At 39.2% G+C, this 21,851-nt stretch overlaps 1 protein-coding gene and 2 non-coding genes across 3 annotated transcripts; 2 read left to right on the top strand and 1 right to left on the bottom strand.

Annotated features, from left to right (window-relative positions):
• Positions 1-947: 947 nt before the first annotated feature.
• hdlbpa (high density lipoprotein binding protein a) lies at positions 948-17,733 on the top strand. Its single transcript, XM_026263738.1, has 28 exons — positions 948-1,073; positions 2,270-2,341; positions 3,715-3,829; positions 3,922-4,085; positions 4,237-4,452; positions 4,606-4,812; positions 4,953-5,168; positions 5,301-5,507; positions 5,689-5,796; positions 6,440-6,544; positions 6,659-6,737; positions 6,829-6,968; positions 7,284-7,388; positions 7,489-7,602; positions 9,792-9,878; positions 9,972-10,103; positions 11,059-11,277; positions 11,496-11,717; positions 11,864-12,082; positions 12,192-12,330; positions 14,801-14,949; positions 15,040-15,144; positions 15,309-15,443; positions 15,548-15,691; positions 15,774-15,953; positions 16,084-16,200; positions 16,288-16,428; positions 16,556-17,733. Exons 3-28 carry the CDS (start codon positions 3,754-3,756, stop codon positions 16,646-16,648), a joined length of 3,819 nt encoding a protein of 1,272 aa, XP_026119523.1. The 5' UTR covers positions 948-1,073; positions 2,270-2,341; positions 3,715-3,753; the 3' UTR covers positions 16,649-17,733.
• Positions 17,734-18,295: 562 nt separating this feature from the next.
• Positions 18,296-18,369, bottom strand: trnai-aau (transfer RNA isoleucine (anticodon AAU)). The gene has a single exon. It is a non-coding gene; the product is annotated as a tRNA-Ile (tRNA).
• Positions 18,370-18,563: 194 nt separating this feature from the next.
• Positions 18,564-18,635, top strand: trnap-ugg (transfer RNA proline (anticodon UGG)). The gene has a single exon. It is a non-coding gene; the product is annotated as a tRNA-Pro (tRNA).
• Positions 18,636-21,851: the final 3,216 nt, after the last annotated feature.

The raw sequence follows: 21,851 nt of genomic DNA, 5'->3' as shown, positions 1-21,851 counted from the left end.
AACCGGAACTGATTCATTGGCTTACAGGAGGCCTTTGTTCACCCCTCAGAGCTAATTGACACACTTTTTTTTTAATGGATGGGTGCTTTTTATTTCACTTCTTTTGGACTGAAGCACTGCAACACCCGCTGAGTGCCAGTAAACATCTTGGAAGATCAAAGTAAATTTTTAATATTACTCCGATTGGATTCGTCTGAAAGAAGAAAATCATATACACCTGCCTTGAGGGTGAGTAACTTATGGCCTAATTTTTATTTTTGGACAAACTAACCCTTTAAGACGTTAATATATTTGGTCATCTAAATATAGTAGTCAACATATGAAGTGAATCAAAAAAGTTTTAAGACAACTTTGATAAAAGGTTTTGATCCACTTCAAATGTTGACTAATGTAAATTACAGTATGAGTTGTTTTCACCTTGGTTACTGTTTAAACAATAAATAACTGGTGATGTTTATTAATGAATAATTTAATAACTCGTGAATTTAAAGGGTTCATATGGATCAACAATATTGTATATTATGTGGCAAATGATGTTTTTTCCCCGCTTTAAAAGATTTGATTTACACAATTGAAACCAAAAACCAATCCATTTTAGTTACTTTAGTATATAAACGCTTTTGGTATATTTGCACGTTTTATTAAAATACTTTTGATCAAGGTTTTAGTACAGTATGAGCTATTTTGACTCCCCTCGTTGTTTATTGAGGAATAATTCATTGACTGATTCATTATAAACAATGCATTATAATCTTATGGCCACCTACTGCTGCTGCTGATGCAACCTGCGGAAAGAACGAACGCGGAAACCGGTGGAAAGATGCAAAAGATTTCTGGTGAAAAGATTCAAAATTCTCTCACTGAGATGAATCCAAATCCCCTCCACCACTACATGTTACAGCCTTTCCTATTTAGAAAGACATGTATGATCTGTAAGGGCGATGTGACGTGAGGGAATGTGATTGGAGGAGGCTTGAGCTATATAACTTACAGACCGCTGCTCCTCCCTTTCGCCAGTGGAGTTTCACTACGAGCTTCTGCACCACACAGGGCAGACGGGAACACAAACACAAGTAAGTAACAATTCATTCTGTAAATCAATCTATATACATTATACATCCGAAAGTCTGCATTGTTCTTCTTGATTTCTGATACGCACACAATCGCACGTCGTTCTGAATGTTTTTGCCATGAAAATGTGCTCTGGCTCGACTCCATGTCAATTTCTCCCCACTGTTTCACCCTTTGCTCTAATGCCTACGTGGACTTTGTGTGGACAGCCGCTTAATGCTGATCTTGACTAGACATTAACATTGGCCTATCAACCGAGGCCGTGTTTTCAGTGTGCACTTATGAGATGTTGTCATTCTCGGGACATTAGGCTTATAAAGGATCAATACGAGTAAAGTTTTCTAATCAAGTGTGTGTTAGCGCTCGCGCTAACTGGTGTACGTGTCACTATGGCGCACGCGCAGCTCAAAGTTTACTGGAGTTGGTGTCTAGCCAGGACAAGTTTTTCATCGCCGCAAAGAAAAAACAAAAACACTGTCGTGTTTTCCAACAACACAAGTTATTAGTTCGATTAAGTATGTACCAATCAACCCCTCTCGTAATATATATATATTAGATGTAAATAATTGCGAAATTATGAAGTGTTAAACGAGGAATTCGTCTTTCCTACTCTGTTAGCCGTTAGCATGGCGTGTCATGAGTTGACGTAGCGCGCATGTATACAACAGGGTGAACATTTTACACACGAAACTCGTTTTTACACACACAAAACTATTATTTTATGTTTATATTAAACTGTTTCGCCAGCTGTATTTTGTCATTCTAAGAGCGAATGTAACGTAAATCCGCCATATTTAAATCTGACATACGCAGGAATGGCCACGTTAGCAATTCGGAGAGCCGCTGGGCCATTTCAACACTTAAAGAAACTATTAGTTTTTTTTGTTGTTGTTGTTTAGTTTTGAATGTTTCACAGTCTTTATATAAATTCATTTGCGAATGTATATTTTCAAGAGTGTTGATTTTAATATTTTGAAACCGGTAAAGGAAAACTAACAAGTAAGTGACAGCACCAGTTCTTCAGTTCCTATTTCCAGTTTTATTTAATGAATCACATTTGCATGTATTTAAAGAAGAATTATGTCGTGTCTTAAGAAATGCAAATACAAACCATGCCACGTGTAACTAAGTTCTGGCAACCTAAAGTGGTTTTGCATCATTGACTACATTTCCTTTTCCATTTTCTATTTGTTTTTAGGCAAAAGCTGGCAGGCTGACACGCACGGGCAGCTTTACAGGACGGATTATCTGGTAACTGACCATTTAGCTGGTAAGATTGACCACCGTCTTTGTTTCTACTAGATTTATTTGCTGACATACCAAATGTTTGCTTTGAACCAGATCCTTGTTTGTCTTGTTTATACCAATGGGTCACAAGTTGTTCAGCCTGATCTTTAAGATCAAATCACATCTTATGAGTGATCATATGATTTAAGCGTTACATAAAACTAGTCATTTGAGCATTTGAAGGACTTTTAGTGTTTGGCTTGTGGATCAATTCCTTTGGGGTGTTTGTGCCTTGAGCCTTATGTATGTGTCTGAGGTTTTAGCCTCTGGGTCCAAGTCTTTAGGAGGCCTGTAGAGGAAGAGGCCCTGACAGGGGCATGCAGAGAAGCACAGTAAAACAGCCTTGTACTGTGAGGTTTGGAGTTTGCATTTGTGGGGGTTGAGTGGCTAGATTGTCAGCGTGAACTGGAAGGAATGTTGTATGACCAAATACACGAGTGATAGTTAGTTACCCCAAGGCTTACATTTTCTATAGATAATAGTCTTCCATTTTACTGTATACTTTTGCACACCACCTTTTCTACCTATGTATTATTCTTGAAGAGCTGTGTTAAGTCTTTGACATGGAAATTTCTACAGCGAATGAGTGGTCTTTCAGGGCTCAAGGCCTCATGGATGTAACAGTCGTCTCAGCGTTTATAATCTTTTCTCTTCCTCAGAGTCTTGTACTGGGTGTAGGGGGAGCAGTCTGCCAAGTAGATATTTCACTGAGGTGTGCCGTGCATGTTTTCAATTAAATGTGGAGAAACATTCTTTTCGCTGCTCTTCATACTAGGGGTACAGCAAATAAGGGTTAGTGGGGAAATCCTCTTAGCTTAAGAGCTCGTTCAACTAACTCGGTGGCTTAGAATTAGCCCTTGGACAAGGTAACAGATGGGCAACTTTGACCTTCCACAAAATGGATCAGTTGCATTTAAAATTACTGATAGTGTTCTCTTATATTGATTAGAACAAATCGCACCGTTTTGTGAAATTATTTTCCAAAATATTTTAGTTTTCTCCCCTTTCTTTAAAGTTGTGTTGTTACCGAAGTAGTAACATAAAGTTCTCTCTTTTGACATGCATCGGTCAGAAGTCCGGCAAACGTCAGCAGAGAGAAGTCTAATTTGATAAAAAATAACTTTAAACCTACATGTATTTGTTTCCAGTAAGATCAGGATCACAGAAAATAGATGTGGTGAATAGCTTTTGTCACTTTGTTTTTTTGTTTTTTGAAAAGATTTCAGCTCCACCCAAGTTAATAATGGTTCTGTTTTAACTGCCAGTGTGCATTTTGTTTTATCTCTGTCATAATTTCATAGATACGCTTAACACTGTTCCTTTATGCAGTAATTACATGTTATCTTTTTCTCTTAGTGGCACACTCGGACTCCGTGTAAACGTGGGATTTCGACCATGAGCTCAGTCGCTGTACTTACGCAAGAAAGCTTTAATGAGCATCGCAGTGGCCTTCAGCCGGAGAAGGCCAAAGGTGTGTGGCCATTTTAGCCATTTCTGACTTTGACCAGTAACCATTCTCTGGCAAAGTTAATGCTATATTTTGGATCTTTCTCTTCCTGTTAGCTGCTGTGGCAGGCCCTAGTGGTGCCGAAGATGAGGATAGCCTTCCCACCTACAAGGATGCCTTTCCCCCTCTGCCTGAAAAGGCTTTGCCAGAGGGGGTCCAGGAGACTGGAAATGCCTGGACGACCAAGATCAGACCGCTCAAGTCCTCAGTAATCACCCAGGTACAATCATTGAGCTTGTTACAGTCACTATCATTCCTTGGGCTATATGCTCAATTTTCATACCCATACACCATACTATTGTCTATCCCCACAACCATATCAGGGGATATTGATTCAAGAGTTTGATTGGTTTCCACTTTGATAAATACAGGTTTTCCATGTGCCTCTGGAAGAGCGCAAGTACAAGGACATCAACCAGTTTGGAGAAGGAGACCAGGCTAAAGTCTGTCTTGACATTATGCACAAGACTGGAGCCCACCTGGAACTCTCCATGGCTAAAGACCAAGGCCTCTCCATAATGGTCTCTGGGAAGCATGACGCAGTCATGAAAGCCCGCAAAGAGATTGTGTCCCGACTGCAGACTCAGGTAATATGAAATATTCTGTAATAAAAAGGTATAGGGTTTTAATTTCAATGTTTTATCGCTATTTGTTATGAAGAGAGCCTGATAATGATTATCAGCTGGTCTGTGTAAGCCAAAATGATGATATTTGTAACTTCTGTATTTACTTGACTACAGGCTTCAGCTACTGTGGCCATCCCCAAAGAACATCATCGCTTTGTCATTGGCAAGAGTGGGGAGAAGCTGCAGGAGCTTGAACTGAAGACTGCCACCAAGATCCAGATCCCTAGACCCGAAGACCCCAGTAACTTCATCAAGATCTCTGGAACCAAGGAAGGCTTGGAGAAGGCCAAGCACGAGATCCTGCTCATCTCTGCTGAGCAGGTCTGAAATGTGTTTTATTTTTTATTTTTTTTGCTTATCACACAGTTCCAAATCCGATGATGTGGGATAGTGCTAATTATTTATTTAGTCATTAATTAATAAACAACATTGTAAATGATGGTTTCATTAAATCATTGCAGGATAAGCGTGCTGTGGAGAGAATGAACATTGAAAAGGTGTATCATCCCTTCATCACTGGAGCTTATAACAAGCTGGTGGGGGAATTGATGCAGGAGACAGGAGCCCGCATTAACGTCCCCCCACCAAGTGTGAACAAAACGGAGATCGTCATCACTGGGGAGAAAGAGCAGGTGGCCCTGGCCATAGCTAAGATCAAGAAGATTTATGAGGAGAAGGTGGGCAATGACAGAATAATGAATGGACTTTTGTTGACTTTGCCAAAATCCACAGTATGCTTCTGAAACACAAAGCTGAATTTCTATGTGAAAGAAGTAATGATTTGAAATGTGGCCTTTTGCTCATTTCAGAAGAAGAATGCTACCACTATTGCAGTGGAGGTGAAGAAATCTCAGCACAAGTATGTGATTGGGCCTAAGGGTAACACCCTGCAAGAGATCCTGGATAGGACTGGCGTCTCGGTCGAGATCCCACCCCTCGACAGCAGCTCAGAGACAGTAATCCTGCGTGGGGAGCCAGACCGGCTGGGCCAGGCACTCACTGAAGTGTATGCCAAGGTAAACAAGCTCGTTTTCCTTCCCCCTCTGCGTGTATCAGTACAAAAATTCCTTCCCTCAAGCTCTTTTTTGCGCACTTCACTTTTAGCTTTTATTTAGGAAATGTTTTGACAATATTACTGCAGAAATGCTATCAATTGGACTGTGTAACCTTTGACCCTTTTTCTTTTTTCTCTTACAGGCCAACAGCTACACTGTGTCCTCAGTCACCGCTCCCTCTTGGCTTCATCGTTTCATCATTGGCAAGAAAGGACAGAATCTGGCAAAGGTCACACAGCAAATGCCCAAGGCGAGTCAACTTTCCACTAATCAAGTCAGGAGTGCTAAGCCAGAATTCTCCATTGTCTTGCTCAATGAGGGGAAATGTGTAGGTGTAGCTAATGATTAGAGGTTTTTGACCAGAGTAAAATGTCAGAGTGACAGTACAAAGGTCACAGTAGTTGTCAACCTGCACAGGTAGTTTAGAATGACACTGGAATCTAGCCAAGAAGAAACACCCAAGAGTCGCAAACACATTAGTTCTTTTTGTATTAAAATAATACATAGCCAGATGATATTGTATTTTATTGTATACACCCTCATGCGGTTTCAAACCTGACAAAACAAAGTCTTGTTTGCGAAACTATTTTCATATGCATCATTTAATTGACACTTCTGAACCGATATGACGAACTGAATAAATTTAGCCTGTTATTTGCATATGAAGATTCATTAATGCAGATACATTGAACTTCTTGAAGCATCAACGTTTTGGTGGAATGGTCTGTGAATGGATGGACTGAAATTCCTCAGGTTTGATTAAAATGGCTTCATTCGTGTTCGAAAGATGAATGGTAGTTTTATAGGTTTGGAACCAAACGAGGTTAAGTAAATTACTGAATTTTGAACCATTTGAATTATCAGGTCAGTAAGACTATGGTGTTTATCAACAGGTGCACATTGAGTTCACTGAGGGAGAGGAAAAGATCACGCTGGAGGGTCCCACCAAAGATGTACAGATAGTACAGGGTCAGATTGAGGCCATTGTTACGGATCTGGTAAGACTTTAACTTTTCTATTTCGTGGCAAACACTTTCACTTGCATTATGTTTAGGTATATATTGGCCTCAGCGTAAACAATTTGGTTGATTTTCATGTATTATTTATAAAAGATTAGCCGAATGGACTACACCGAGATTAGTGTGGACCCCAAGTTCCACCGACACTTAATTGGGAAAGGCGGCGCAAACAGTGAGTATAGCTGTATTGAGGTTTATAGCAGATATTATGTGAACACATTCATGTATCCTTCATAAACCCATTTTTTCCCCTCTGCATCTAGTTAACCGCATAAAGGAGCTGCACAAAGTGTCAGTCCGCATTCCACCTGACCACGAGAAGAGCAACCTGATCCGTATCGAGGGTGACCCCCAGGGCGTGCAGGAGGCCAAGAAGGAGCTGCTCGAGCTCGCGTCACGCATGGCAAGTTAGATAGATTTGTAATTGAATAAAGCAGGCTCCGTTTACCATATTCTCTCCACAGTGGTTTTTAAGGTTAGTGTATACCAGTTATGTGCTTGTATCGTTTGCGTTTGTCTTAGATGATTTACTTTAGGTTACTGTCTACTGTGAATTTATTTGCGTAATGCTGAAACTGGATTCAGGTGTGTGTGTAGTTGGTGAAAAAAAACATCCGTAGGCTCTACAGCCTCAGAGTATAAAGTCCTCTGGGTTATTTGCTGGAGTTGCCTGGCAACACTTGACTGAAAGTCTCTAAGACTGTGATGTTTTCAACAGGAGAATGAGCGTACAAAGGACATGATCATTGAACAGCGTTTTCATAGAGCCATCATCGGACAGAAAGGGGAGAAAGTTAAGGAAATTCGGGATAAGTTCCCTGAGGTAAATGTTTTAAGATGGCATGGCATATTTTTTTTCAAGGTCACAATTTTGTGTCTTATGAAGGAAACTTATTTTTTTTTTTTTTTCTCCTTGCTTTCAGGTCATGATCAACTTCCCTGACCCAACGCAGAAAAGTGACATTGTACAACTGCGTGGGCCTCGCACTGAGGTGGAAAAGTGCACAAAGTTTATGCAGAAAATGGTGGCTGAAATGGTACACACACTTTCTTATTTCCAGAATTTTCTATCGCAGAGTCTCATTCAAATCCGTAATTGCTGAGGTTGGGAACCAGTATAACAGAAACACTAATTTTAGCAATGGGATTTTTCATTCTTGTTTTTTCCCACAATGCAATTACCTTATGGAGCGGCAACCTCCTGCTCTTTCCCGTGAAGCCCATACAGAAGTGACTAAAACTGTAATTCATCGACTGGCCGCTTGAGGCTCGCTGCAATAGGGAGTCAGTCCCATAGACTCCCCTTGTTACAATGCACCAACTTTACAGCAGAGAAAAAAACAGTTTACAGCCTGGTGAAAAAAATTATTTTGGTCTATATAGCTAATTTTACCCTTCATGAGAACTGTGAGGGGGTTGAATCTTTTTTTTTTTTTTTTTAACTCATCAGTTTAAATTCTATTAAGCATTAAAGTTCTGCATAATTAAGGGCGTGGCCACTACAGTGACAGGTGGATTGCCGCTGCTGTCATCACCGTCGCGGTAGGTAGGTGTGGCTTCAGCAACCAGCTCCCGCCTTTTTGCCCATTTTTGATTACCCTAGAGTGACGCGTGGTGACATGCTGCCAAGATGGTGACGGCCCGCTCTGCCCTCTTTTGGTTTCAAAAACTCTCTTCAGAACCTATGGGTGACATCACGGACACTACATCCATGTTTTTATACAGTCTATGGACCTTATCTATTATAATTCTATCTATTATAATCTATTTAATATACGATAGGCTTAGGGATGGACAATAATTCATTATCAACATGTATCGCTATATATTTTTGTTCTCAGTAATGGTGAAATGATTTTTAAACACCTTTCCGAAATTTTGATAAACATTACCAGTGTTTCCCATACATTGATTTGTTTATGGTTTTTGATTTCGTTGCGCAAACATGAGCACTGCATGTTTAAAAATCATAACACGTCGCGGGTGTTTTATATGAATGTATCTCTGAAGGAGACTGTCTTCAGAAAAGTTTCTTTGCCTTTCAATGTATCTGATAAAGAAGCATTTATGAGTGGATCTGCTTTAATTTACAGCTGTTACTGGGGAAACCGCTAGTTTTATCACTCTAAAAGCGCCTCCTGCTGGCAGAGAATCAGTTTGCATTTTCAATAATAAGCACGTCTCCAGCAACTTGTTTTTGTTGTTGCTTTTGTTTGTTCCAATTGTTTTTTTTATTTTATTTTTATTTTATTTTTTCTGCAGCAACTCCGAGCATTTTTCATATTCTTTATCTTGGCTAAAGCACAATTGTTTTAATCTATAATTACCAGTCAAAACATGAAATAAAAGTAATTTTATTCTGTGGGATGGCTAATCGAAGCATGACAAACTATATATCGTTGGAAAGATATTTTACCACTTTGTAAAAATAAAAAATAAAAATTAGGAAAAGTCATGGATTAATTTGACGAGTGCGTCTGGAGTAATGATGATAAAAATTCAGCTTGGAAATCAAGGGGATAAATTACACTTGAAAATATTTAATTAGAAAAATAATAATAATAAAAAATCCAGATGTTAAGTTTTTGCTGTATTTTGGATTAAATAAATGCAGGCTTAGTGAGCAGAAGAGAATTCTTTAAAAAAATCTTACTGTTCAAAAACTTTTGACTGGTAGTGAATGTCAGCCTATAGTTTGATAAGATAAACAGAATTTTTAATTAGCTGGAAAAATATATTCTGAAACATATTCCATTTAGTTTCTCTGTGTGCTTATTGTTGTGACGTACTTCCCTATTCTCATAGAATTAGATTAAAACTATTGTTAGGTGCAAACCGGCCTTACAACTCTTAGTATCTTTTTTCTTTTTTTTTTTTTTTCTTTTTTCTTTAATAAACTCATTCAATAGCCAATGTGCATGATATGAATTGAAATATGAATTTCAACATCAGTACACATGGTAAACGGTACTCTGTGCATCCCATTTATTTTTTTATATTTTTAAGCAAACATACTTTTATAGTATACACACACAACTTCTGGAGATTCACTGGACAAGGGTGAAACTTTATTGTGCATAAGCCAACAGCTGGTGTACATGCATGCTTTTAATTAGAATTAGTGTGACAGGCTGTGTGTAGAAGTATTTTTTGGTCTTAACAGTCTGTAATACGACCACGTCAATCTTAGTGTTTCCTAAACCATCTTATTTTTGTTCTTTTCCAGGTTGAGAACAGCTTTTCTGTCTCTGTCCCCATTTTCAAGCAATTCCACAAAAATATAATTGGCAAAGGAGGAGCAAATATAAAGAAGGTAAGAAGTTACTTTTTAGACGACTTGCACATTCATCCATTTTCAGTCTGTTTACTTACTGGCACTATTTTTCTTTTTTTTTTCTTTTTTCAGATCCGCGAAGAGACTAACACTAAGATTGATCTGCCTGCAGAAAACAGCAACTCTGAAATGATTGTCATCACAGGAAAGAAGGCAAACTGCGAGGCCGCAAAAAACAGGGTCCTTGCCATTCAGAAAGAACTGGTGAGGTTTTTTGATATGTTATATTTTTGAAACCGTTAAGAAGCACACTACCATACAAAACTTTGATTTCTGAAGGATCATGTGACACTGAAGACTGGAGAAATCACGGGGATTTTTAAAAATAAATATTACAATGGGAAACAAATGCAATCAGCATTGGAGGCTTATTTCAAAAACCTTGTAGTGGTAGGTAGGGACGTGATGAGATCTCGTGGCGCAAGATCTCGTGAGATCTGATGTCTCATGAGATCCTACTGGTCTCACGAGAACATGACTATTCTTGCAAAACAATTTGCTGTGTTTACATTAGAGCTGCAAGATTAATCGTCTAAAGATGGGGATCTCAATTCAAAAACCCTGAATGACAATGATTCCGATATGTCGCTGTCCATGTTAATGAATCATTCATGCTGCAGCTGATCCAGAAAGAGCAACACAAATGGTCTTTTCACCCACACATCATTTCTGTTACAGTCATTAAGATAACAGAAGTACTGGGATAAAACTGCTATTGTAGAGAGAATAAATGTTTATACCCCTACTATACAATCAAAACAAAGTATATTAACACGTGTATGTATTGTAACACAATATCGTTAAATTGTGTTTTTTTCTTTTATTCATGAGAGAATCTCCAATTTAGATATAATCTCAATTTATCCAGAATCTTGCAGCTCTAATTCACATGTTGGTTATTGCTGCTTATAATCCATTAAAATAGAAGTTTAATTTTATAAAGTTGACTCAAAACGCATTTTTTTTGCATTTTGTGTTTTTCTGTTGAATAAGACAATTTTTCCCTATATATCGAGGATTTCTTACAAAAAAAAAAAGTCTCGTTCTTGTGAACCCTGTCTCGTCTCGTGGGATAGGTGTCTCGTCACACCCCTAGTTGTAGTGCATGTGGATGGAAGGGAATGTATTTATTCCTTTTTTTTTTCTTTTTTTTTTGCAGGCAAATATTACAGAGGTTGAGGTGTGCATCCCCTCAAAACTGCACAACTCCCTAATTGGCTCCAAGGGGCGTTTTGTGCGTTCCATCATGGAGGAGTGTGGTGGCGTGCACATCCATTTCCCAACTGAGGGCTCTGGAATCGATGCAGTGACAATCAGAGGCACAGCGGATGAGGTAGAGAAAGCCAAGAAACAACTGCTGTCCCTGGCAGAAGAAAAGGTACGTCTGAAGGGATTGGTTTCCTTCAAGAACTGATGTTGTGCTTGGCATTTCATCTGGGCTCAGGATTTGTTTGTACAAGTTTCCAAATTGCTTTAAACACATGGCCAGTCAATATTGCGCAAAAAAAAAAAAAAGTCTACTTTAGAGCTATGAATTTGTGACAAGTTGTTTGTGATTTTTTTTATTTTTATTATTATTATTATTTTTTTTATTAGCAAATTAAAAGCCACACAGTTGAGCTTCGTGCCAAACCTGAATATCACAAGTTCCTTATTGGAAAAGGAGGTGGAAATATCCGCAAGGTGCGGGACAGCACAGGCGCCAGGATCATCTTCCCCACTGCTGATGATAAGGATCAGGAACTGATCACAGTCATTGGTACAGAGGAAGCTGTAGCAGAAGCACAGAAGGAACTGGAGGCACTTATTAAGAGCTTGGTAAGTCCCCATGGTCATTTTTTATTTATTTATTTTCAACCTCAACACTGATCCTCAGAAAAATTTGAATCTTCTAAATGGATTTGCCCTACTTTTTGGATCCTATTTGCCCCTTAATGATTCTCAATTCATTTTTCTGATATCAGGATAACATTGTAGAAGATTTCATGATTGTCGATCCCAAGCACCATCGGTTCTTCGTGGCACGTCGTGGCCAAGTCCTGAGGGACATTGCTGACGAGTATGGTGGTGTTATAGTCAGTTTCCCCCGAACTGCCACACAGAGCGATAAGGTCACCCTAAAGGGAGCCAAAGATTGTGTGGAGGCAGCAAAGAAACGCATGCTGGAGATGATTGAGGATTTGGTAGGTAGATGTAACCATCTGCAATGCATCAATGCGATCCCAATCTCAGATTGCTGCATTTATTCTATTTTAAAGATGTAACAGACCACACGTTCCTCTTAATTTGCAGGATGCTCAAGTGACCATGGAGTGTGTGATCCCTCAGAAGTTCCACCGCTCCATAATGGGGCCTAAAGGCTCTCGCATACAGCAGATCACTAAAGACCACAATGTGCAGATCAAGTTTCCAGACCGAGATGACCAGCAAGGTAAATACCACAGTGAATATCAATAATTAGAAGGTCATATCATAGAAATCAAATGTCTCTTGATCTATCTTTAAAATGGAAACCACAACTTTCCCTTGACATAAAGCCAGGGGGTCTGCAAAATCATTTGCTACACTGCGGATAAGCTACTACTAAATATTGTTGAAACCTAGTTTTCTGGAAAGTAGCTTTGCAATGATCTGTATCGTAAAAAGTGATATACAAATAAAATGTAATTGAATTATACCTTATTTTCCGGTCTGCAACTCAAGTTTTTAATCTTCTGAAACGTGCTATGATTTATATTCCAAAGTGACTTATATAATGCATTAATGTCAATTAAGCAAAGCTTAAACTGAAAAGCAGGCACTTCAAGGTTTATATAGTTTAATATATTTCTCATGTCTGTTTGACAAGTAGATGGTATCACAGAGTTTTTCTTCATTTTAGGAAGCAGTTCACATAGACCAAGACTGCAAGCACATTTTGTTTTCTTTATTTTACAAAAGAACAATGGTTCACTGTCATTTTGAAGATTCACAAATAAAAATGGACCGTTTTGAATTATGTCTTGCTCTTATCCAAAGGATATCACATTTTTCTACTGAAAAAAGGAATCCAAAGTATTCACGCTTGTGGCTCATGCACGCACTCAACATATCAGTTTAGCATTGCAACTTGACAGCACAGCCTCATCAGCAAACTAAATGAGACAACTGAACCTACAAAAGGTATTTGGGGTCTCAATTTAACTTGTCTGTTGTATAATATTTAGGATTTGCCAGTCAGCTTGAGCATTCCTTGGTGTTTTTCCCAAAACTTTTTTGCATATATGAAAGATTCTGTTAGTGCATATTCGGACATGAGAGATGTACAAAGCCTTCTTTACATAAGTAGCCTAATAGTTTGACAACCAAATGTTAGAATGTGTAACGATTCATTCATGGAAACGATTCATGCCAAATGAGAGGTTTGTGAGCCGACTATGTGGTTAAGCTTCAGTCTTTAGTAAGTTTAGTTATGGACATAGCCATAGGCGACGATTTATGTTTCTGCTGGTGTTACAAGTAAATGATAACTGGGCTAAGTTGTCATACACCTGCGACGAATGCTTAACTTATTTAAACGTTCTCATTACTCAGTAATTCGTTATACATAATTTTTTTTCTAGAGTGGGCTATACTCGTATGATGGTGCTTTTGATGATTTCACTACACGCACTCTATCACTTTACAATGCATGCAATTACCAACCAAACCATTTTTTCTATTAGGGTTGCACTTCTCTAAATAAAATAATTTAAATACCAGTTTACAAAAAGCACTTATTTGCACATACATAGGATAGAGTTTGAGTTGCATGTAATATTGGAGGCCCATGATCACTATAAATATAAATAAAAAATTGAGACCAAGCCCGCTGTAAGCAGAGATTTTGTGCTGCCGTCCTCTTGTATTGCAATAATGTACTCTCCTTATTTGCCATAAAATAATGCCAAAAAACTGTCTCAAATGAACTATAAATACAATAATAAAGTTGTAAAAGCTGCAATCCATTTCTTATTGGTTAAAATTAGTGAAGACTAGCTTGTTTTTCCCAAGCACCCACGGGATCGGTTGTAATGATTGGTAAATTAATTTAATTTTTTCCTCCCCTTCCTTCCTCTCTAATATTGTATACTTGGACTGACTGAAAATAGGCCGACATGGCTAGGAACCATACTCATTTCAATGTAGTAATCAAGGAACTTTGCTGCTGTACCATGTGTGTTTACTTTTCGCAACTTTTCATTTTCCGTCGCTCTTTGTACATGATGTAAACTACAGAAAAGTCACATTTTAAATGGGAAAAATATTGAAACTCTTTGGTTATTTTTTAGCAAGATGCTAACGGTCTAATCCGGTTCAATGATCTAAGCTAAGCTAAGCTAAAAGTGCTACCACCAGACCCAGAGACCAGCTGAATGGATTCAAAAACAGTAAAACTCAACTGTTTAACTCGAGGGGATTTGGAAAATAAGCCTATTTGCCAAAAAAGTGGAGTATTCCTTTTAAAATTATTTCTGAAAGCAATAGTAAAAGGTGAATTGCACTCCGATGCAAGGTTTTTTTTTTTTTTTTTTTTTTTCTTGACCTGTTGCGAATTTGGTCAATGGTTATGGTTTATTTAATGGTAAATGGTTAATTTAATTATGCTGTAGTATTAAAAAGTACATGTTCAATGGGGACCATTTGAACCAATAAAGCATTCATATGTTCATTCCTCCTACCCACATTAAACTTTAGCCTTAAACTGTTATTATGAGGGGCTCCTTGGAAAATCCTCTCCCCTGTAAGGGGTCCTGCAGTGCCCTTTGAACATTTACATTTAATGTGTTTTGCAGAGGCATTAATCTAACTTTTTTTTTAGGCCCCTTTCTATCTCTATATCTCTGTCTATTACATAAATCTGCAAACTTTGTTTTCCTCAGCTCCATCAGCTGATGCACCAGTTCAGGAGAATGGAGAGGCCAATGTAGAGGTGAAGGAGCCTGCTGATCCTTTAGTCCCAAAGAAGTGTGACGTCATTGTGCTTTCTGGCCGCAAAGAGAGATGTGAAGCTGCTGTTGAAGCACTAAAGGTGTGACTCTCTAGTGAAATGTCCTTCTATGCAGTAGTTCTTGTTTGTATGTTCTTTAAGTCAAATGCTATAACAAATTTTTCCTTTTAGGCTTTGGTTCCTGTAACCATTGCGGTGGAAGTGCCTTTTGAGCTTCATCGCTACATCATTGGACAGAAAGGAAGTGGAATCCGCAAGATGATGGATGAGTTTGAGGTTAGTCTCTTCACAGCTGATATCAGTGGAATTCTAAATCCGTTCCTGCATCAGGAGTCAATTCACATATTTGGCTAGAGATATGCATTGTATTTATAACTAGAACTAAAAATGTGAACAGTATTTTCTTGCTACTTTCCTAAATAAATATATTTTCCTCCCAGGTTAATATTCAAGTGCCTGCTCATGAGTTACAGTCTGACATTATCTCCATTACTGGCCTGGCCTCCCACCTTGACCGCGCTAAAGAGGGTCTTCTTGAGCGTGTCAAAGAGCTACAGGCTGAACAGGAGGATCGGGTCAGTTTGAACCCCGAATAGCAAATGAAACATTGTGCAAATTTCCACTTGCTAATCACACATGTGAATTATTATATATTATAAATGTGTAATTTTGTCCGCAGGCTCTCAGGAGCTTCAAGCTGACCATCACTGTGGATCCCAAGTATCACCCCAAGATCATTGGACGCAAGGGTGCCATTATCACCCAAATCCGCAATGAGCATGAGGTCAACATTCAGTTTCCAGAGAAAAATGATGAGAACCAGGTAACAGGCTGGAGCCTAAAAAAAAGTGCCTTTTTTGGAAATGCCCACACACACACCCTCTCTTATTGATTTGGTCTTCTAGGATCAGATTACCATTACTGGCTATGAACAGAATGCGGTGGCAGCACGTGATGCTATTCAGGCTATAGTGGGTGAACTGGAGGAAATGATCTCTGAGGACATCACCCTGGACAGCAAAGTCCATGCTCGCATCATAGGGGCACGTGGCAAGGGAATTCGCAAAATCATGGATGAGTTTAAGGTGAGAATGGAAAGGTGTCACATCTTCAATCACTCATTTCATACAAAATATTTGATGACTTGTTAAAAAATAATAAAAAGAAACATAACATTTGAATAACTTCCTGTAATTTATTTTACCTTTTTTTCAGGTTGATGTTCGATTCCCTCAGAGTGGAGCTGCAGATCCCAATTTGGTGACTGTGACTGGCCGTCCAGAACATGTTGATGAAGCCATTGATCACCTTCTAAACCTGGAGGAGGAATATGTAAAAACATGCATTACTCTGGAAGAAAATAAATTGTTTTATTATTATTAAACTGACAAAAAGGTCACTTTTCATCTTTCCCCTCAGCTGGCTGATGTGGTTGAAAATGAAGCCAAAATGGCCTATATGAAACCTTCTGGTTCCACTGCCTCCAGTATGGAAGAACCACGAGGCCCATCCAAGGGCTTTGTTGTGCGGGAGGCTCCTTGGGCCACTGGCAATGAAAAGGTAAACTAATAACTGAACTGTATGATCAGTGCCATATACAGTGCTGGAAAATTACAATCAATCATGAGTTATGCGTAATTCTAATAATCTAATGAAACCTGTTGTTGCTTGTGTTTTCTGGTTTTAGGCCCCTGATATGAGCAGTTCTGAGGAATTTCCCAGTTTTGGTGCACCTGTGACTAATGCGAGATCATCTCCATGGGGACCCAAACGTTTTTGAAATGTGTGTCCTTCAGTAGTTGTGGCAACCCCCGGTTCCCCCTTACTATAATCCCTCATTTTGACCCATTTGGATGTGGACGCACCACTTACCCTGACCCCTATTATATCAGCACATCTCCTCTGCTTAGATTACTTCTACTTGTAAGGGTCTTGATGATTCTCTCAGTGGCCCTTATAAAGGTACACTGACCCTTTTTCAAGGTTCCCCTGAATTGGTATGAAGTGGTTCAACATGTTTGCTTTTTCAGAGAGAATCACAAATTGAAGGAAAACAAAAGTAGTCCTGGCCATGCTTCAGGTCTGCAACAATCCAGGTTTAGTTTTTGATATGACGCCATTTAAAAACAAAAACACATTATTTCATTACAAAGGTTATTTCTTGGGTTTATTAAGCTGCTCTGTCTCATAGTTGCCTTTGCAATGGGGTTTAGGGAAAAATATACTGTATACCTCTGAAAGCTATTGCTTCGGGTTGAAGTCAGATTCATTCATAGGAAATGGGTAGCCAGCTGTACTTCTGTCTAGTTCCCTAGGGTAGCTGTTTTGTTGCATACATCTCACTTGTCTCGTCTTTCCCCATTCCTAATTCCCTAACTCTGGGAAGTGATTCCATGCAGCCTTCACAGCTTTCCATCTTAAAGAGGGACTCTTTACTACAGAAGTATTTTCAAACTGCCATTTGCTTTGGAAATTCCAGGGATGTAGTCTCTCGTCAAGTAGGAGTCCCAAGGTTACCAAAGTCTCTAAAACGTACACTAAACTGCTTATCCTTTTTCATTTTGTTTTTGATATTCAGAAATCATGTTTATTAAAGATTATGATATTTGGAAGGATGAAAAAAAAAAATACCATTTTGTGCCAATGAAATGTCAAGTAATGTCATGTTACTCATTCTAGCTAATGGGTCAGTGTCCAGCCCCTTTTTTTGTCTTCCAGTTGCTATGCAGGTTGGTCTGAAACATAGCAATGGCCCTCTCAAAAGCCTTATAAGAATTATGCAAAAATTACAAAGGAAATGATTATGGATAACACTGGAACATAAACTGTCCAAAAAGCAAAATAAAAATTGAAAATGTATCTGGACTTGTTGTGGAGAGACTGATTTCTTACACATTCACAATAATAGTGTATGATGTGTGTATGGGACGAGTTAGAATTGGTCCCATAGAAGCCCCTCTTTAACTTTGAGGTGAATGCTGATCGGGTGTTTCTGGAAACTGCAGTTATTTTCACTTACATGTAGGTGAAGGAAATGGACAAGAATGTTTCTTAAATTAAAGTATCTCAACTGACTATAGCTCCTGAGCGGGTCAATGAAGTTATTGATGGCCTGTTAAACCAGGGCAGAGATTATATTGTGTCATAAGAAAAAGATTGAAGTTGTGTATTTATTTGCAAAGAAGGTAAAATGCACTACAGCTAAGAAATATATATCGTATTTTTCGGACTATAAGTCGCACCTGAGTATAAGACCCATCAGTCCAAAAATATGGGATGACGAGGAAAAAGACATATAAGTCGCATTTATTTAGAACCAAGAACCAAGAGAAAACATTACCGTCTACAGCCGCGAGAGGGGGCTCTATCCTGCTTCGTGTAGGCTGCAGGAGCACTGAGCAGCATCTCGGGCTGCAAAAATCGAATTTGGCCAGTACGGGGATCGAACCCGCGACCTTGGCGTTATTAGCACCACGCTCTAACCAACTGAGCTAACCGGCCACGCCATTGTAATGTACCATCAATACTATACATAGGCTACCTCACGCCCCGTGTCCCTGTATGAATGTGAATTTACAGTATTTAAGCCTATTATCCTGTTCGCGGGGGTTTTATTAAAACATGACATTAAAAAAAACCGACCTTGCACACACTTAGTAGATGTCAAATATACAAAATGGTAGATGCTAAGACGTGGCTCGTTGGTCTAGGGGTATGATTCTCGCTTTGGGTGCGAGAGGTCCCGGGTTCAAATCCCGGACGAGCCCATGTTTTTCGATGTGTTTAGGAAAAAACCAAAGTTAAATTCAACATTTAATTTAATGTTTATTTTAAAATTACTCTTCAAGAAATAAAAGACAATGTTGAAGAATGGGAATGTTTCACTGGATTACACAAAAAAATTCAGAGAAAAAGGTAATGCAAGTAAATCACTTGCATATGCGACTAAATTTTACTCTGGGCTACAACATGATGTCTATCTTTATCTAAATTCATAGATTTTACTTGCCAGTGTGTAGAGGTCGACCAATGTATCAGTTTGCAGATTAATCGACACTGATAGTTGAATGTTGGAACAATCTGTTATCTGCAAAAATCCGGGTTGCATAAAATTTAAGAAGCTGTGCCATTTTACAAAGATAAGATAATTGGAATCATATATCAGGGCTCCAAACAAAAAAATCGACTTGGGAGCCATTGGCTCCTATAAGAAAAAAACTTAGGCGCCAAATGATTTTTTTAGGTGCCACAGAATAAACATGTTTTATGTGTTTTATTTAAATTATTTATTTTACATTTTAATCATACTGATGTGTTTATGTCTCATCTTTTGTTGACTTTATCAGCATTTTAATCCATCTTGTAGATGACCTGGGAACAAAGGTTCACTTAAAGTGGGAGCTAAATGTTTTTTCCAACTTGAAATATACAGTCATGCGTTGTTTATTACATAAAATCTGTACGAATATCATGGACCATAAGCATCACTTGGCCCCTTAGTATAGTTTGGGGTCCTCCTCAATGCATCCTGTAAATGTTGTCATACTCTCTTAAAATTAAAGGTGCTTCATTATACCATAGAAGAACCTTTTTTTCCTGTTTAAATGGTTTCATAAAGAACCTTTAACATTTGAAGACAATAACAGATTATGAAAAGGTCAGAAAGAGATTGTTCTTCAAAGAGCCTTTGACTGAACGGTTCTTTGAGGAACCAAAACTGTTCTGTGAAGAACCTTTTAAGCTCCTTTATTTTTAGGAGTGCATGTCTTTCACACTTTCAGTCTGTTTTTCATAAATAGTAAAATTACATTTTATAGGAGGAGTTGAATCATATAGACAACAGGGTTAAGTAAAAATATAAAAATTCAATAGCTCATAAATATAGCAAAATGCTCCTCTTTATAGAGCTCGGGCGTAGACGTTATGGAATGGTGCATTGTGGGTAACGGCGGCCATTTTAGAGGCATCGCAAAGCAGGTTTGTAATAAGATAATAGCCGGTCTCCAGAAAAAGTTATTGAACGTGACAACAAAAAAAGTTGCCTATACCTATACGGACAAACTTAATAATGAAGCCAAACAACGCTACTTAAAAAAAAGAGGTTGTAGGCGGAATCGATCCCTATGAACACATGAAAGTTTCCCAATCCTCAGTTTCCCTGATAATTTCTCCTACCGGGTCTGTGGAGTGAGCGCTTACACCTCCGATCAATTAAAAAATTTAAAGTCACTGGAGGCTCACCTGCAGATCACAAATGGATCTGCAAATTAAACGTGGAGAAAACAATCATTCTCACTAAGGAAATAGTGGTGACACACATACACACACACTTATCAGATTCTGCGAGCTATGAAGCTTGTCTATGCGGGTTTGTTACACTTCAGGAGTAATTACTCACCTATCATACTTGCAAAAATCCACTGTTTCCATCCAGTAGTTCTGTAATGCGGTATAATATCGACGAACATTCACCTCAGACACAACCCACCATTCACCAAAACAAGACGCTTAACTTCCTATTTTGAAGTTCGTTCCAGTTTTTTTATTATTATTTTTTAACAAGTTGTTCAAATTTGTTAAATACAGTCAGCACAAAAATATCAAAAAGCGATCAGAGACCATACACAACATGTCTCACCATAACTATGTATTATAATATTATCGAAGGTGATGGTTTCGCTCCGTACAGCGGTGACCCAAGCCATCTGACGCCTCTTGGTGATTTCAGACACCTTGTGTTTTTTTTCCAAGTAGGAAAATGTTGAAAACTAATATGATTCATGAGGCGTTTGCCCTGTCGATCATGAAACCGATTACAGCAGTTCACAATACAACAATACTGAACCATTTTCCAAAAAATAATCAAAATTAATGACCAAATAACCACCGTTACCTAATGCCTACTATACAGTAGGCTACATCTACTTCTGTACCGCGATTCCCGCATCCTTTCCAGTACCAAAGTTTAAAGCTCAGCCAAGATGAAGGAACAGCTGGTCATAGCTGTATATTGATAGCCATTTTTAAATAAATTTAGTAACAGAGCTGTTAAGCGATTTGTAGTGCTGCAAATCCATTTATCCTTTGCTGAAATTTACGCATATTCATGGAGAAGAGCACGTCATGTTCTCTTTCATCATCTCGTGTTCGAGATCCACCTATGGGAAGGGCATCCGTACCTGACCTCTGCAGAAGCATCCAATTGCACCAAGTCTGGCTAGACAGACAGAAGCGCACAGCCAATGCCAGGTAAGGGCCCGCCCCCTTACCTAGGGGTATAATAATGGCTGCAGCGCTGCTATTCTCCAGTTGACATTCGCTTCTCGCGATCTCTGCATTGACACAGTTCGGTTGGATTACGATGCTCACCTTCGTGTCTTCAGGAGGACATATCAATTGATCAGCCTCCGCCAGACGTGACTGTCGTCTTCTCAGCTTTTCTGCTGTGTTCTGCATTCAGGGCCGCCGCGCTCTCGTCGTTTTCACCTGCTCCCACGGCTGCCCGCCACGGATTTTTCCGATTTCTTCTCCGGTATGTCGCTTTCTATACATAACGCTTCTCCGGGGAATAGCCTATCACGGGCCTGCCCGGCCGCGTGTGGAGCACTCATCGCTGCCAAGGACCTTCACCCATTCTGCGTGGTTTGCTTGGGCCTTAAACACGCTCAAGAAGCCTTGGAGAACGCGGAAAATTGCAGTCATTGCCTTATGCTGCCCAAAAATGTTTTACGACGCCGTCTTAAGGTTGCAGCGACCCAGTGCTCCGAGCTCGGTTTTACTGACTCAGATCTGGGACACGGTGACGACGACGCGCTACCGGGGGACTCCCGGGGCGCCTCCTCACTTGTTTGGGCTGACCAGCCCAATCCCGCATTCCCCGAAGAGGACATCTTCGCGGGCAACCTCATGCTCGCCGACGAACCGGCCGGTTCCGGCGATGAGGATGATGCAACCCTTCTCGGGGTCTCAGAGGACGAGGATGC

Source organism: Carassius auratus, chromosome 6 (genome assembly GCF_003368295.1).
Source record: "Carassius auratus strain Wakin chromosome 6, ASM336829v1, whole genome shotgun sequence".
Classification (NCBI taxonomy): domain Eukaryota; kingdom Metazoa; phylum Chordata; class Actinopteri; order Cypriniformes; family Cyprinidae; genus Carassius; species Carassius auratus.
The sequence above is the reverse complement of the archived record's forward strand: the minus strand, read 5'-3'. Positions and strand labels throughout refer to the sequence as shown.